The following is a 15,307-nucleotide window of genomic DNA, read 5'->3' on the forward strand; positions in this document are numbered from 1 at the left end:
GTCTTCCGCTAGTGATCCACCATTCGCTTCCCTCGCCAGCTGACCCATCCTCCCACTCGCAGCGGCGTCGATGAACTCTATCCCATCCTTGATCCGCCAACCGTCATGCGACCCTCGATCATCCGTCTTGACAAACGTCAAGACCCAGACCAAGTCATTCTCCACCATCTCCCCCGCCGCTCCGTCCTTGTCCTTCATGGTGAGAAAGTAGCTCATCCGGACGCTGGCCTTCAGACGATACTCGTCAATGACCATATCCGAGATTTGGGTGCTTCCATCTGCAAAGTACCGACCGGAGGAAGTAAGATGGGCTCGGAAGCCAGAGTCGGTGGTGATAGGCGCAAGGCAAGGGTTCTGGGAGACGAGGTGGTTGTGGCCCCATGAGTGGGTTGCGTCGTCTGACCGGAGTGAGAGAAGGGTTGAGGTGTCGGAAGTTAGGTAGGCGACGATGAGGGAGTGGAGAGTTCGGTAGAGATCAGACGCGTACTCTGGACAGTCCATCTTTGATACTGTAGAGTGTGCTGGCGTAGTGATGGTTTCATATGAGTGCAGTGTGGGAAGGCAAGAGGTCTTTCGGACGATGCTGCCAACATGGATCTTTCGGATTTCGGATCCGGAAATTACCCCTTCGAGTAACTTTTCCGGAAAGAGGAGTCGAGGAAGCTGCAGCTGTCGAGAACTTTGTCAGCCTACTTCACTCCCTACGCATAGGCCACACTAGGAGGAGGAGGCTGGGACTGCTTGCTGAGCGCTGAGACAGGAGCGTGAATTGGTGAGCAGCCTGAAATTCAAGGCCGGTACGGTGCTGTGACCAAAAATAGACGATGGGCGGGTGATTGGCTGAGTAAAAGGGAAGTCCGAGCTTATCGAGTCCGAGCGTGTATCCGTCCGTCCCTTTTGCTCTGACAAGCGACTACTGACACACCCTCACCTCTTACTGATAGAATTACGAACAGCCACTACGCGTCATGATCGAGTGATGCGCTACATAGAGGACGGCGATATGGGTCGACGCAAGCCCCGCCGATGCGACTCTGAGCTCGTCTGATGCAATGATGGAGCAGCGTTTCATCTTTCCTCATCGAGCTGATGTGAAACACAACATGTCCTCATACCGACACGTATACACCTCCCTCCCTCCTCATTCCCCGCTTGGATCGCTGCTGTCGGGAGAAACAAGCTTTGCCTTTGGTTGCTTGGGGCGGAAAGGGGAGCAACGCCCAAAGGCCCCTTCACTCAACCACTCAAATGTTACCCCCCTTTACTCCTTGCCTTCACTTCGCTCGTCCAATCTGGCTTGGGTAGAGTAGCTTTGGCAGGCCTCACCGCTATGATGTTGACGAGTTGGGTGAAATGGTCAACGGGGGCGGGGGAGGTACTAAAAGAGACGCGCAGTCGACGTCTTGATCTGCGTTCCCCACTTGTCTTGTTTTATCGACCACAAACAGATCAGCTCCGCTTCACCCGTCAACTCATCACAGCTCGACTGCAGTCTACAGCTATTCATTCCCCCTCCCCCACCTGGATCAAACCAGCTTTGTAAGTACATTCCGCCACTCGCTCCACATTCCCATCCTTTCAGCTTGCCACTCCAACCCCTCTCGCCACTTTGCCCATCATGATGGGCCTGACTGACACCCTCAGACCCCTCCATATCCCTCCATCGACCTCCTACCGCCCTCACCATCCCAAATGGCCATCGCCATGTCGTCCCCCGGCCCCTTCTTCCGGAACTTCTCCAACAAAGAGAACTCCACCTTCACCACTTCCCCGCTCTTCACCTCCACCCCTTCAGCCGGCCCATCAACGCACAAACCTCGGGTAGGCGGTGTCGGTAAAGCTCCCAAGCGCTCTCGCGACGGCCACAGCACCAAGCCATACCAGCGCAATGCCTCGACTGCGCGCGCGAAAGCAAGGGCGACTTCACCGGTGAAAGGCGGGACGGAGGGGAAGGGAGCTCCAAAGCAGAAGGGAAGACCAGCGCCAATCATCACTTCGGTACCTATGATGAGGGTCATACAGCCCCCTCGTCCCGTCATTCGAGTCGCCAACATCCCAGTCCGGCTGCCTCGCCCGCGTGTTCCGCCTGTCATGTCTTTGCCTGGAGAGATGAGCCATATCGTAAGCCATCTCATCCCTTCTGATCAACCCTTGCTGATCCTACAGCCTATCGAGTGGGCCCTCCCCCGTCTCAGATCACACTTCCCTGCCTTGCTCGCCGTATCTTCCCAGTACCGTCCCCAGCCCGAGCACACTCGCCCCTCCGCGTCTCCCTCCGCGTCTCAGCGCACTTTCGCCTTTGCCATCCCGCAACTCACCGCCGACTCGGAAGGCAACGCCGAGCTAGAGGCCAAGATCAAGGGGAGGCAGCCGGACGTGTGTTTGGCTATCAAGGGGAAAGGCCACGAGGGTGGTGCAGCGAGATTGTTACCCGTCAAGTCAGTCCTCCCCTTATTCTTGAAGAATACAGCTGACGACTAGCTCGCTCGTATACGCTTCCCAATGCTCCTACTGGCCCCGCGAGACCGAAACCTCCGCTGCCAACTCCACCGCCGAGTCTGACCCCTCCAGCTCCACCCTCCCCGTCATCGCCGAAGAGTCCTCGGACGAGCAGGCCAGCTCATCCGACTCTGACGCGACCATCACCCCCGCCAACCGCTCCTCTCCCCCATCACCTACCGACAGCCCATCCTCTTCTTCCTCTTCCGACTCGGAGTCCGACACTCCCGCATCCACATCGCACATCCTCCACCTCCCCCTTCTGGCCCTGACGATCCCCCATCCTGCCTCCTTTCCCACTCTCCACACACACCTTCATCTTCCCACTCGACCGCTCATCCCCTCCCTCCTCGCCCTCCCGCCCACATGCCTCACCCTCGCCGACGCGGCCGCCGAGCTCGACAAGCAAGGCATGGACGTCCTCATGCACCGCCTCGAGTACATGCATGGGTTCTGGTCCAACTTGTGCGCACTGGGGATCAGCGGCGAGTCGAGCTGGAAGGGGTTGGGCGAGGCGTGGGGGTTGGTGATCGCTGCGGTGGCGAAACGGTCCAGGCCTGTCGGCGGCGAGGTGCAGGGGCAGGAGCAGGATGAAGAGATGAGCTCGATCAAGGAGGAGCCGATGTATATCGCTCCTGCCAAGGGTCATAGAAAAGTATAATATGGTCCTCCAGTGTACATAGTATAGTCATCCCCTCCTCGTAGTTATATGTTGTGTAAACACCTCCTCTTCATACCGTGGCTTCATGTATATGTTCCTTCCAGACCACTTCAGACAAGACGTGCATTATGCTACTGACTACACGATGGGACACATGATGAAGGACACTGATATGACCCATGCTGGTTGCTTGATATAGTACAAGCTGTCCCGCCAACCCCTCTCGCTTACTGCTCCGGCACGTCCGCTACCTGGGCGACAATCATCCCTTCCCCGTCTTCCTCCCCGACGTCTCCAACATCGCCGTCTGCATTGCCGCCCTCGTCGGCCATCTCAACATCTTCATTCCCATCTCCCGCCCCTCCATCCTCCTCGACCTCCAGCTTCTCCGGCTGATCTCCATCCTCACCGCCATCACCATCGCCTCCCTCCTCCTCCTCCGCAGCAAGAGTCGCCGCCGACTTCCTCCCCTTCCCTGGCCCCTTCCTCTTCTTGGACGGACTAGAAGTACTCGTCCCCCCCGGCGAATCGCGCACATCGCTGACTCGCCTTCCGCCTCGTCTCCTACCGCCTCCCCGGCTGCCCCTTCCTCGAGCCCCAGCACCCCCTCTGGCCCGTCCTCTAGCCCTCCCCACACCGGCGGGCGACTCAGTCTCTGCTGCATCCGGCCCGTCCCCATCTTCCGGCTCTTTCCGCTTCACACCCGACTTGCGCCTAGAGCTCTTGGCTCCTCCGTCAGGTGTATCCCCGTCCCGGGGCTTGGCGGGTCCGCGCCTTCTTGGACCAGGTACGCTGGTTGGGCCAGTAGGACTGGGTGGGATTTCGGGTATGAGCAACCTGGAGCTGGTTGGCGGGGCGTAGTTGGTGGCTATATAATTGACGTCGCTAGTGTCGATGGGAAGATCATCGAGGATGATGAAGCCCGTAGCGTGTTTCGGATCCACGTCGAATTCCACCTCGACCTCTTTCGACTCCTCCCCGACCGCCATGACCGCGTCGGGAGCCGGATTGGCGTCAATGGCCGTCTGGCTGCTGTTCTCTCCGCCCTCCTCCCCATCCGCCAATGGCGTTTCCTCGACATTTTCCCCTTCCTTCTGCTTGCCTTTCCCCTTATCTTTCCCCTTGCCCTTTCCTTTCCCTTTCATAGCCCCCGGCCCCGCCGGCCCTCCCATTCCTGCGCCCATTGCAAGTTTAGGCACAATAGGCCTGACCCGTCCAGGCCGCCTAAAGCGCATCGGTTGATTGATATCGAGCGGCCGCGGACCGATATACCAGTCCAATAACGGCGCCGGGGTCCAGACGGTCGATTTGGCCGGTATGGGGCCTACCTCTTCGACCTTGACAGAAGAGTCGGCCGGGGCAGGGAGAGGCGCGGGATCGCGGTCGGTCGTTTGTGTAAAGGCGCCAAGGCCGGGTTCTGAGATCCCGCGATAGATCTGCTGGGCGATACAGACTGCTCAGTCAGCGCGTGGTTTCCCGTCAACCTAGCAGAGGGGAAGGACCAGACTGACCTATTCCGAATCCATCCGGTCGGATCGTGATCTCCATCCCGCCCATATCTGCCTTCAGACCTAGCACGTCTCCATGCTGCATGATCATCGATCCCGTCTCAAACACCTCCGCTGTCTTGGCGGTCTCGGTGATCTCGACTGGTTGGGCAGCATCGCCAGCCTCGGTCGTCTCTTTATCATGCGAGGGAGGAGGTAATGGGGGAACCGGTCGCAGCTGGATGGTAGCTTCAGAGCCAATCGCGAGGATGGCGAGGTACTCTCCAGGCTGGATCATGAATGTCTATCTGTCAGCTATATTCCGAGGCTGGTTATACAAGCGAACATACGATCGGCGGGGAGGGCACACATGGTGGTGGCATGACAGCAACAATGAGACTGTTGAATCGCCTATCCGTCAGCTCTGCTCACACTCTGAGCGAGGGAATGCACTCACTCAGCCAGTCCAGGGAACATACACCCCGCGCGGAAATTGATCAAGTCCATAGCGTCCAGACAAGCGTTCGGGGCACTCAACCACGGGATTGTATCCACCGCACTTGGGAACCCTGAGATCCGCTTCAGGCTCTCCGGGCCCATCGCTATCAGATAGAATGGACATAGCGATCGTTCCGCAGCTATATTGTCAGCCTTACTCACGATAATCACGACGGCAAGGCACTCACGTCGTCTAGACAATAATCCCATCATTCCCCTCCGCATTCCCACCGCCCCCAGACCGCGTCTCTCGTCCCCTCCTTCACCTTGCATCTCCCTCCAAACCCTACTTGCGACATCTACTACGCCCTCTTTCCGCGCGTGCAGCGCGTGGTATACTTCACTCGTGCATGTCCCGGCGCAGGCGTCAGACTTGTCCTTGAGCTGCAAAGAATGCTTGACGACCTTGACGTGATGTTCGTATATCGTGTAGCCCAGAGTATGCTTGATGGACGAAGGGAAGGCGGCGTGTCCAGTATCGGTGCGAGGAGCGCCGGTGCTGATTATTCCTGGATGAAGGGGAGTGTGGAGACGTTCGGGAGTGAGGGGTTTCCGAGCGGGGAAGATTTGGTGCTGAATGTCAGCTGGGGTTCCTCCCTTCCCCATACCTCATCCTGCTCCCGTTCTCCATGTACGAAGAATTGAGAGGGGCTAGACTTACCTTGCACCCCTCACAGTCCCAGCCGGACCATCTCCGCCTTTCATTCGCCATCCCGCACTTCCCACAAACCCAACCCCGCCAAAAGTCCCCTCCGAGCTGATCCCGCGTCAGGCCTTCTTCATTCGTGGCGAACGGGTCCGTCCCTCTTAGTTTCAGACCGAGGAACTCTGGCGTCTTTCGCTGGAGTGGTCGGAGCGGACTCGGAGTATTTGTAATCGGATCCAAGCCTATGATCAGCTCCGGCCCCATGTCCAGGCTAAGAAGAACATACCTCCTCCGCCCGTAGGCATAAAGAAGCCCGAGCACAGCTCATTCAAGCACACCTTCGCATCCCTATACACCGCCTCCGAGACGCACCCGCACAGCGCACATGGCGTCCTCTGATCCGAGCTCCCCACCTTCTCCACGGGAATGACGGTCGATGCCCCCTTGACGCCCGGGCCCGAAATCTCCAAAGGCTCAATGATGAACTTGTACTCGATATAAGGGGTGGGAGGGCGAGCGGGGTCGTCAGTTGGGGACCACCACGGAACGCCCTGGTTGCCTCTGCACCACTCGAATCTGAATTTCCAGCGGACGTGGGTTATTTCGGAGGGGAGAAGACGGCGGGATCGGGGGACACCGGGGTGCCACATCGACTCTGGTTCAAGCTGTCTTGTTAGCTCTGCATGCAGCGGTGAAAGATGAGGTGGAGACGTACCCAGGCGTCAGTCAGCCAGAACCAGCCCAAAACAACGAATGCGCGCGGGACTTTGAAAGGAGGTTCGAGATAGTCTTGCGCTACGGCGATGGCCAGGGGAGTTCTGGCGCGCTGAGCGAGAAGTAGAGCTTCGATTTCGGGCTCCTCGGTCATCTCGGTGACTTGGGACGACTCGGGCAGAGTGCGGCCATGCGAGTCAATGTGGATAGTACTGGGAAGAATGTTGATCCGGGGGATAGATGGACCAGGCTGATCTGACCCTGCAGCTCCAGCGGCGTTTTGCGAGGCCGAGACTGGCGAGTCAGACAACCGTCTGTCCCTTGCGCTCCCACTAGATACGTCAGCTATAAACCTGATGCGAGAAGGAGTCATTAGCTTACAGTCCAACCATAATGCTCCCCGCGGCAGCTTTTGCTCCCCAAAAATTCCCACCCCCAACGCTCTTTCCTTCCAGTATGATCCCCCTCGCTACTCCACCGACACCGACCTCCACACTTCCCCCTTCGATTCTGCTCGGATCCCGCAGATACTCTGCCCCGCCCTGCAGCGCCCGTCGCGTCGTCGACCACGCGGGACACGCCGCGCGCATATTCTTCAAGGGCGCTTTCCGGCCGTTCCGGTCTATACGAGTGAGGTATTTGACGTCATCGGGGGTAGCGACGGGGGGCTGGTCCTCTGATGTCTGAAGTGGACGGGTCACTGATTCGACCGTCATGTGCGCGGTAGTTGATGGGTAGCGTTGAGAGGAGGGGGGCGGTGCGGCCGGCGGTGTCGGCTTGGGAGGGAGGAGATTCCCATCGTCATCGATAGACTCTGGGTCGATTTCCTCGCCTCGCGAAAGTCGGCGTTTCTTCTTGGTGCGCTTGCCCCGACCGCCTTCCGAGGGCGAGGAGGGCGCGGGCGGCGCGGGTGGATACTGGGGAAGGAGGGTGGATGTGGGTATAGGCATAGTGTGCTCGAACCCATTGGCGTTGGCGTTACCGTTGCCGTTGATATGGGAGACAGGAGAAAGATCGGGGTGTTCAAGTTTGGACGAGAATGGAGATGAGTTGGCCGAAGCACCGATGCTGGCGCGCCCCTTTCCCTTCTCGGCGGCAGAGTACCGGCTACCCTCTTCCTCTTCCTCCTTCACCTGAGCCTGAGAGGGGGCGGCATCGAGCGACTCGCGAGGCGTCCCTCCGACCTCTGACTTGCGCTTGACCTTCAGACGCATTTGAGACCACTTGGTCCCCAGCTCGCAATCGGCCCCGCGGAGGGAACAGCGCTGGCACGAGGGCCAACCGCGATCGCAGTGCGTGGCCGCTCCGGTCTTGGTACAGCCTTTACAGATCGGCGGGAGGAAGTAGACCGCTGAATCTGGAACATTAGCATTGGTTCCTGTCTGCAGTCTGCTGAGGCCTGGTGGGATGGGAAGGACGTACGGGTGTGCTTATCGAGACCCATCCAGACGCTGGACTTGTCCACCCGCGCGTCCATATCCGCCGGTAGTCGGGCTGGACGGAACAAGGAGCCAGCAGGCAGGTTCGTGAATACCGGTTGGTGGGCCATGCTCTTTGCGTGTGGGTTGGGGATGGTAGTTTCGGGATAGGCCACGTCGGAGGGAGGCGGGTAAGGGGGTACGCAGGTGGAGGTACTCGCTCGTGGGGTGGAGCTGTGGAGTGAGCTACGAACACAAAGAGCGGATCGTAGCTGTAGCCTAGGATGAGGATGGAGTATGGGAGAGCCGCAGAAGAACGGCTGGGTACAGAAGGAAGAGACCTACCTGCCATTGCTAGGTTCATCGGGATACGATGACCCTATGCCGCTACCAGAGGGTGCGAGCGCCATCGTCGCTGCCATCGCGGCTATAGCGCCTTTTGTGGCGAGAGAAGCGCGCTGGTATGCTCACAGAGAGCTCTGTATCCTCTCAGAGATGCCCTACGACGATGCTGGCCCGAGAGGAGGAGAGGCGAAGATGAAGGAGAAGTACAAAGACAGGTTGAAAATGAACGCTGGCGGAGGCGAGTTGGACCCTCAAATCAATAGCAAAAGCGGCCTTTTCCAGCCTTTGACCTGGATTTACTGGTCATCCTGCATATAACATGGCCTCAGAACTTCGCAGGCGCCACCATTAGTATCTGATATGCCGCTCTGCGAAGTATGAATTCCATAGACGCTGATGTACACTCTACAGGTCGCCGCAAAGACAGCAAACTCATGGTCAAAACGACCACAAATCCGTCCGGTGCATTTTCGATTTCCCCGCTTGGCTGGCTGCAGCTGGGCGCCTAAGCTCTATATAGCTTAGCCTCATCGTAGCTCCTTTCTCTACTGTACATCAGCCCATGATGTTCCAGCGCATCAAGCGGTCCCTTGGCGTCGAATCGTCGCCTTCGAGACCGACCCCTTCGACTGCGGGATACGAGGCTATAGGCAGGGCAGGGGACGATGGGGAAGCTGAAGCTGGCGCGCTCCGACCAGCTGGGGCACGACGGGAAACGAGGCAGGAGGGACAGGTGTATTGGGCTTTCTGGGCTTTGGGGGCTGGTGTACTCTTATCGTGGAACGGTACGTCCCTACTCCGTCTCTGCACGCAACGCTAGGCTGGCAGCTAGAGCAATGAGACCGAGAAGAAGAGCATGGGAGGACGGGGCCGAGCTGACCTCACTAACAGTACTGATCTGCTCGTTCCCTTTGCTCGCGTCCTTCTTCCCCGCCGGGTCGAGCTACCGTACCAACCTCGCGAGCTACCTCAGCTCCGTATACTGCTTCGGGAACCTCGTCTTCCTCGGCGTAGCCCAGCGCAGCGTAGCTACTGTGAGTCCCACCCGGACCTGCATCCTTTCCCCTCCTCGTCGACTCTGCGTCGCAGTGACATGCCCAGCTACAGCTGACCGTCAGACCTCCCCTATTGCCCGGATCCAATGGTCCCTCACCCTCCTCATCTTCCTCTCCTTCATCTTCTCCTTCCCCATCATCCACTTCATCCTCCCCCCTCTATCCTCATCCCCCGCCCTCCTCCTCTCTCTCCTCATCGCCATCTCGGGCGCTCTATCGCTATCCACAGCCTACCTCCAATCTGGCGTCTTTGCGCTCTCTGCCCTCTGGCCACAGAGCGCCTCGTCTGACTCGGGAGCAACACTGGCCGTCATGTCCGGCCAAGGCGGTATTGCTGTCCTCGTATCGGCGACACAGCTCGTCATTGCCGCTGTCACCGCCCTGAACGGCTCGGGCGGCGGACAGGGGGAAGAAGGAAAGCCATCAGCAAGAGCCGGGATTGTACTCTGGATGCTGGCTTCCGTCGGCGCATTAGGGTGTAGGCTGGCTCTCAAACACGTGATGGCCCAACCGGGGTATCTGGACGTCATGGCCCAGGTCGGCCAAAGGCAGGAGGAAGGAGCAAGAGGGGAGGGCGAGAAGGTGCGGACGAGGACTGTGCTGAGAAAGAACGCGAAGCTGGAAGTGGCGGTTGCTTGGGTCTTCACGGTTACTTTGGTGAGCTCTTCAAAGTCTGTCTGTTTGTGCGAAGACAGAGCTCATCCAGAATAGTCGGTCTTTCCACCATTGACCACAGCGATCGTCTCGACGCATTATCCCACGCCAAAACTGCTCCAGCCGGCCGTCTTCATCCCGTCCCATTTCCTCATCTTCAACAGTGAGTCGCCTCTTTCTACACCATTAATGCGGATCGAGACTCCTACTGATGCTCTAGTCGGCGACTACCTCGGCCGGACCTACATACCCCGCCTCCCGAACTGTCTTCCCTCATCCCAGAACACCGTCCTCGCCCTCTCCTTTTCCCGCACCTTCCTCATCCCGCTCTTCCTCCTCTGTAACGTCAATCCGGATCCCACCTCGCCCGTCCACAGTACACCATGGATCAACTCTGACCTGGCCTACTTTACCGTCCTCCTCGTCTTTGGCCTGACGAACGGCTGGATATCGTCATTGTGCATGATCCTCGCGTCGAATCCTGTCCTTAATCCCAGGATCCAGGAGGGGGAGAAGGACGTCGCTGGGACATTGGCGGCGTTTTGTCTGGTCAGCGGGCTGGCAGCGGGGAGTGTGGCGAGTTTTGGGGTCAATTGGATCGTACGAGGTAGTTTTGTATAGACTAGAACAATATATGATTTATGCTGCATGATCTGATGGCTGGTGAAAGACGGTACTCTACGTATACAACATGACCTCTCTATGCGTCTATTCAATATCTTCCCGTACTTCATCGTCCACTCCACCCTCATACGCTGCTCCGTAAGTCGCCTCGGTAACGAATTCCTGCTCCATGAAGCCTTCTTCCTCCTCTCCATCCTCCTCCTCAAACATCTCCGCTTCATGGCCTTTCCGGGAAGAAGGCTCGTGCTGCAGTCGAGTAACATACGGCTCAAGCTCGTGGGGCGGTTGCGAGAGAAGTGTGCCTGCGACCTGTTCGGCTATTTGTTCGAGGCGGTCGTGGGCGCCAGGCTCGAACCGGCTGTCGACGTCTTCTATTATCTAAGGGGTCAGCGAGGGAGCAGGTAAGCAGGGTCGGACAGGTCGAGACTTACGGCGTACAGCTCGACTGGTAGTGTGGGAGCTAGGTTGACGATTTGGAGGACCTCACCCTTCGTCAAAGAGTGATCCTGTAATGTATCGGCTAGTTGGGCGACACCGTCCGCCGTTTGTCGAGCGGTCGGGACGTGATCTGAGCAAAGATACCTGATCACCTAATACATGAGCTCTATTGCTGGCCTCGAAATGAGCGATGTCGGGCTCACCTCGTCCTGTATCCACGCCAACTCATCGCTCCATCCTCTCCGATCCGCCTCATCCTCCTGCCGCCTCACCGCATCGGTCAACCTTGGCAGCGTCGACCCATCAGGCGGATCGTCCCGTTCCTTCGCTAAAGGGTACGCCTCCCGCATATCCACCTTATCTCTCAGATCATGATTCGCCCTTTGTTGCTTCAAGGCGTCGGTGTCCCGCTTGAGGGCGATGAAGTGGGAGAGAACTTCATGGTTGGAGAGGTGGAGTGGGGTTGCTGTGCTGATCTGGGACGTTAGCTTTCTTTTCCTATCAACTGGTGGGTCTTGATCGGATCATTGGGTTACTCACCTTCATTCTAATTGTTGTATGTGGCTTGATGCTATCTCATTGTCGTATGTGTGATGCAGAGTTGTGATGTGGACCTTGTCTTTGCCCAAGATTTGGCTCAGACTGCCCCCGGAACTAGCAAGATTCGGCGGTGTTCGCCGCTGCGCGTGCTGAGCCAGCCCCAAATTTGCCTCCACCTTTGACGCGTCCGATTTCGCGTCGCCTCAAGCCTCAACATCGATTAACATCTCTATAGTTACTATACAGGAACACCCTAGCAGCCTCTCCATATCCAGCAGCGAAGCTCTACAGGATACCTTTGACGCGCCAGGATATCTTGCCGGCAATTTGAAAGTATAATAAACGCGTGAACACACGGAAGATAAGAGCCGCGATGGTCAAACGGCCAGTCGCTCCGGGGGGCGAGAATGGGCCCAACACAATATTCAAGGTGAGCTACCCGGCAATCGTTCTGGTAGAGCCGAAGCTGATATCTCAGGCAACGTATAGGTATGTTCTCTATCTCCTGATGATATAGGTTCCAAGCTGATCTCGCTTCTTTCGCGTATAGTGGCGTGTAAGTCCGCCTACTCAGACGCGTCCGGATAACGCTGACCCAGTAGACCCGTATACGAAATGCTATGTCGTACCGTCGCCGTCATGCGCAGACGATCCGATGCGTATCTGAACGCGACGCAGATCTTGAAGGTGGCTGGGTTCGACAAGCCGCAGAGAACGCGGGTGTTGGAGAGGGAGGTACAGAAAGGGGAGCATGAGAAGGTGCAGGGCGGGTATGGGAAATATCAGGGTGAGCTGGACGTCGTCTCTTGACGGTGAATCAAGCTGACTGCCAGGTACTTGGATCCCCATCGAACGCGGTCTGGCCCTCGCCAAACAGTACGGCGTCGAAGACCTCCTCCGACCCCTCATCGACTACGTCCCCACCTCGGTCTCTCCCCCTCCCGCTCCCAAGCATGCCGTCGCCCCTCCCACCAAAGCCAAGAAAGAGAAGGACAAGAAGGAGAGCGCGACCGCCCACAGAACAGGCCCGACCTCGGCCGCTGCCCTCACCGCGCAGGCTCAGCTCGCTACTCGGGCAGCAGGCAAGCAAGCCGCCGCCAAGAAGCCTGCACCAGCCAGCACGCCCGACGCGGATACGTCACGCTCGATGGAATCCCTCCCGGCGTCACCAGAAGACGACGATGACTCGTCCTCGGACACGCCATCTCCCGTCACGTCGGTCATCGACGACAAGGACCGGTCGGCCGGCGTCGGGATGGATATCGACATGGACGGGAACCAAGCCGGATCCAGTACGCGGAAACGGACGGCGCAGATGATGATGGATGAGCAGGCGGACTATCTCCGTCAAGCTCGCGGTCAGTCTGCCGTCCATACGCCTCAGCAATCCCCTGTTCATCTGCCCATGATGGACGGGGTGATGTCTCAGCAGCTCGGTCCCGAGGCGTACACCGACATCATCCTCAACTACTTCATCTCGGAAACCACCCAGATCCCTTCCATCCTCGTATCCCCTCCCGCCGACTTTGACCCCAATACCCGTATAGACGAGGACAGCCATAGCGCGCTGCACTGGGCGTGCGCGATGGGTCGCGTCCGCGTCGTCAAGCTCCTCCTTACCGCCGGCGCCTCCATCTTTGCCGCCAACAACTCGGAACAAACACCCCTCATGCGCTCCGTCATGTTCTCCAACAACTATGACGTTCGCAAATTCCCCGAGCTGTACGAGCTCCTCCATCGGTCCACCCTAAACATCGACAAGTACAACCGGACGGTCTTTCACCATATCGCGAATCTTGCTCTGTCCAAGGGCAAGACGCACGCCGCGCGGTACTACATGGAGACTATCCTCTCTCGTCTCGCCGACTTCCCACAGGAGCTCGCGGACGTTATCAACTTTCAGGACGAGGATGGGGAGACGGCCCTTACCCTCGCGGCTCGGGCGCGATCACGTCGGCTCGTCAAGGCCTTACTGGACCACGGGGCGGATCCCAAAATCAAGAACCGGGACTACAAGTCTGCCGAGGATTATATCCTCGAGGACGAGCGGTTCCGCTCTTCGCCTGTTTCCGGCGGTAAACGGGATCCGATCGCCCACCAGCTCTTCTCGTCGGAAGCCGCCCGGCTCGTCGGCGGGTCATGCCTGCAGGATATCACCTCGCATATGCAAGCTCTCGCCAAGAGCTTTGACGGCGAGCTGCAGGGCAAGGAGCGCGATATCCTCCAGGCCAAAGCGCTGCTCACGTCCATACATACCGAAGTGACGGAAACGACCCGGATCCTTCAGGGGATGGGGGACCAATCGGGGCCTGTCGCGGACAAGAAGCGCGAGTTGGAGGGGTTACAGGCGCAGTTACGGGCGAGTGTCGGCGCGTCTATGCGGAGAGGGTATGAGGGGTGGGTACAGGGCGATGAGGCGCGTCAGGGGAGATGGCAGGCTGGTGGAGTGAGAGGGGAGGATTATAGTGATTTACCGGCATTGACGGATATTCCCCCGGGAGGGGCCGAGGTGGGGCAGGCGGAGGAAGAGAGGTTGAGATGGGAGATTGAGGAGAAGAGGAAGAGAAGGGCGACTTTGGTAAAGCAGTATGTGAGGGCTCAGGCGGAGGTGAGTCTTGTTACTTGCTGGAAATGTGGGCTCGAGCTGATGGTCCAGGCTGGGACAGGACAAAATATCGGACAGTATAGGAGATTGATATCAGCCGGATGTGGCGGACAGATTGCGGTACATGAGGTGGATAATGTAATGACACAACTATTGGAGGTGAGTACAGGCTATGATGTGGTGGTTGTGGACTCATAGCTGACAAGTACAGACATTAGAGAGCGAGGGGACAGGGTTGGCGCAGGATGATGTATCTTGGATGTCGTAGGAAGAGGAGGGGGAGGTGTAGATGATATAACGATTGCTTGTTCAGGGCGCATGGAACGCTCAGCTGAATGTAGACGATGAGACTGACTGAAGTAGCGCTGACATATGCTATACTCACGGGAATGGGAAAAGTGGATCGGGTGCATTGACATGTTGTGATACTAGATCTAAGCTACGTCCAGCATGGCAGTCGCAAGCGTGCTCGAGTACTGCGCTTCACCAGCCAGCAGACGCCGGGCGCTCAATGTCTGGCTGCTCGCCGCCATGACTTGACACGGCCATTCCAGCTTCGTCGTTCAGCGCCCATTGTAATTGGTCTGCCAGCTCATCGTTCCTGAACATCAGCTGCTGATTGACGCTTAGCAGGTCTTCAGCTGTCTCAGTGGCCGCCGCGGCGCTGGACAACGCGGTCCGCACTTGTTCCGCCAGCTCCTCATTCCCCAGCCACAGCTGCCGATTGACGCTCATCAAGGTCTCCGCGTCGCGGCGGTACCCCTCAGCCTGTACGAGAATGTCGGGCAGCTGGTTGATGGTGTCATAAGCGATCGTCAAGGTACCTTCGAGGTGCTCCTTCATCCGCAGGGAGTGTAGCAGTTTCTCCTGTAAGAATTCGTTGTTCGCGATCAGCCTGGCGATGTCTCCTGCCATGCCCTTGGGAAGCCTCGAGGGGCGGTCGACGCTCGTGTGGAAGGTGGGGGAGTCTGCAGAGCCGCTTGAAGTGGGTGTGGGGCTAGGAGAATGTGCAGAGAGAGTGAATACTGTGGGGTCAGCTCGGTGGCAAGATACGAACGGAGCGAGTCTCACCAGGGGAAGGTTCAGAACAGTAGGACATAGTGAGAAGGAGGTTTGATGATAG

The 15,307-nt window shown here is 58.0% G+C and overlaps 5 protein-coding genes across 5 annotated transcripts; 3 read left to right on the forward strand and 2 right to left on the reverse strand.

Moving 5' to 3' along the window:
• Nucleotides 1-1,704: 1,704 nt before the first annotated feature.
• Nucleotides 1,705-3,160, forward strand: MKK02DRAFT_42878 (uncharacterized protein; the record flags this gene model as incomplete). Its single annotated transcript, XM_053092192.1, has 3 exons — nucleotides 1,705-2,121; nucleotides 2,167-2,438; nucleotides 2,482-3,160. The coding sequence occupies 3 exons, from the start codon at nucleotides 1,705-1,707 to the stop codon at nucleotides 3,158-3,160; spliced, it is 1,368 nt and encodes a 455-aa protein (XP_052948261.1).
• Nucleotides 3,161-3,387: 227 nt separating this feature from the next.
• MKK02DRAFT_42879 (uncharacterized protein) lies at nucleotides 3,388-8,345 on the reverse strand (the record flags this gene model as incomplete). The annotated part of the gene is made up of 11 exons (XM_053092193.1): nucleotides 3,388-4,613; nucleotides 4,672-4,951; nucleotides 4,998-5,058; nucleotides 5,105-5,285; nucleotides 5,334-5,718; nucleotides 5,807-6,033; nucleotides 6,078-6,456; nucleotides 6,507-6,837; nucleotides 6,887-7,862; nucleotides 7,928-8,157; nucleotides 8,269-8,345. 11 exons carry the CDS (start codon nucleotides 8,343-8,345, stop codon nucleotides 3,388-3,390), a joined length of 4,353 nt encoding a protein of 1,450 aa, XP_052948262.1.
• A 488-nt stretch (nucleotides 8,346-8,833) lies between these two features.
• MKK02DRAFT_23457 (putative nucleoside transporter) lies at nucleotides 8,834-10,598 on the forward strand (the record flags this gene model as incomplete). The annotated part of the gene is made up of 5 exons (XM_053086736.1): nucleotides 8,834-9,053; nucleotides 9,160-9,302; nucleotides 9,387-9,980; nucleotides 10,035-10,140; nucleotides 10,198-10,598. 5 exons carry the CDS (start codon nucleotides 8,834-8,836, stop codon nucleotides 10,596-10,598), a joined length of 1,464 nt encoding a protein of 487 aa, XP_052948263.1.
• An 87-nt stretch (nucleotides 10,599-10,685) lies between these two features.
• On the reverse strand, nucleotides 10,686-11,585 carry MKK02DRAFT_42881 (RNA polymerase Rpb4-domain-containing protein; the record flags this gene model as incomplete). The annotated part of the gene is made up of 4 exons (XM_053092194.1): nucleotides 10,686-10,979; nucleotides 11,033-11,191; nucleotides 11,243-11,515; nucleotides 11,580-11,585. 4 exons carry the CDS (start codon nucleotides 11,583-11,585, stop codon nucleotides 10,686-10,688), a joined length of 732 nt encoding a protein of 243 aa, XP_052948264.1.
• Nucleotides 11,586-11,952: 367 nt separating this feature from the next.
• Nucleotides 11,953-14,473, forward strand: MKK02DRAFT_42882 (Mbp1 and Swi4-like apses protein 1; the record flags this gene model as incomplete). The annotated part of the gene is made up of 7 exons (XM_053092195.1): nucleotides 11,953-12,009; nucleotides 12,058-12,068; nucleotides 12,130-12,135; nucleotides 12,182-12,366; nucleotides 12,413-14,187; nucleotides 14,236-14,343; nucleotides 14,453-14,473. The coding sequence occupies 7 exons, from the start codon at nucleotides 11,953-11,955 to the stop codon at nucleotides 14,471-14,473; spliced, it is 2,163 nt and encodes a 720-aa protein (XP_052948265.1).
• Between the last annotated feature and the right edge of the window lie 834 nt (nucleotides 14,474-15,307).

This window comes from Dioszegia hungarica (assembly GCF_025882075.1).
Source record: "Dioszegia hungarica strain PDD-24b-2 chromosome Unknown MKK02contig_6, whole genome shotgun sequence".
NCBI lineage: Eukaryota > Fungi > Basidiomycota > Tremellomycetes > Tremellales > Bulleribasidiaceae > Dioszegia > Dioszegia hungarica.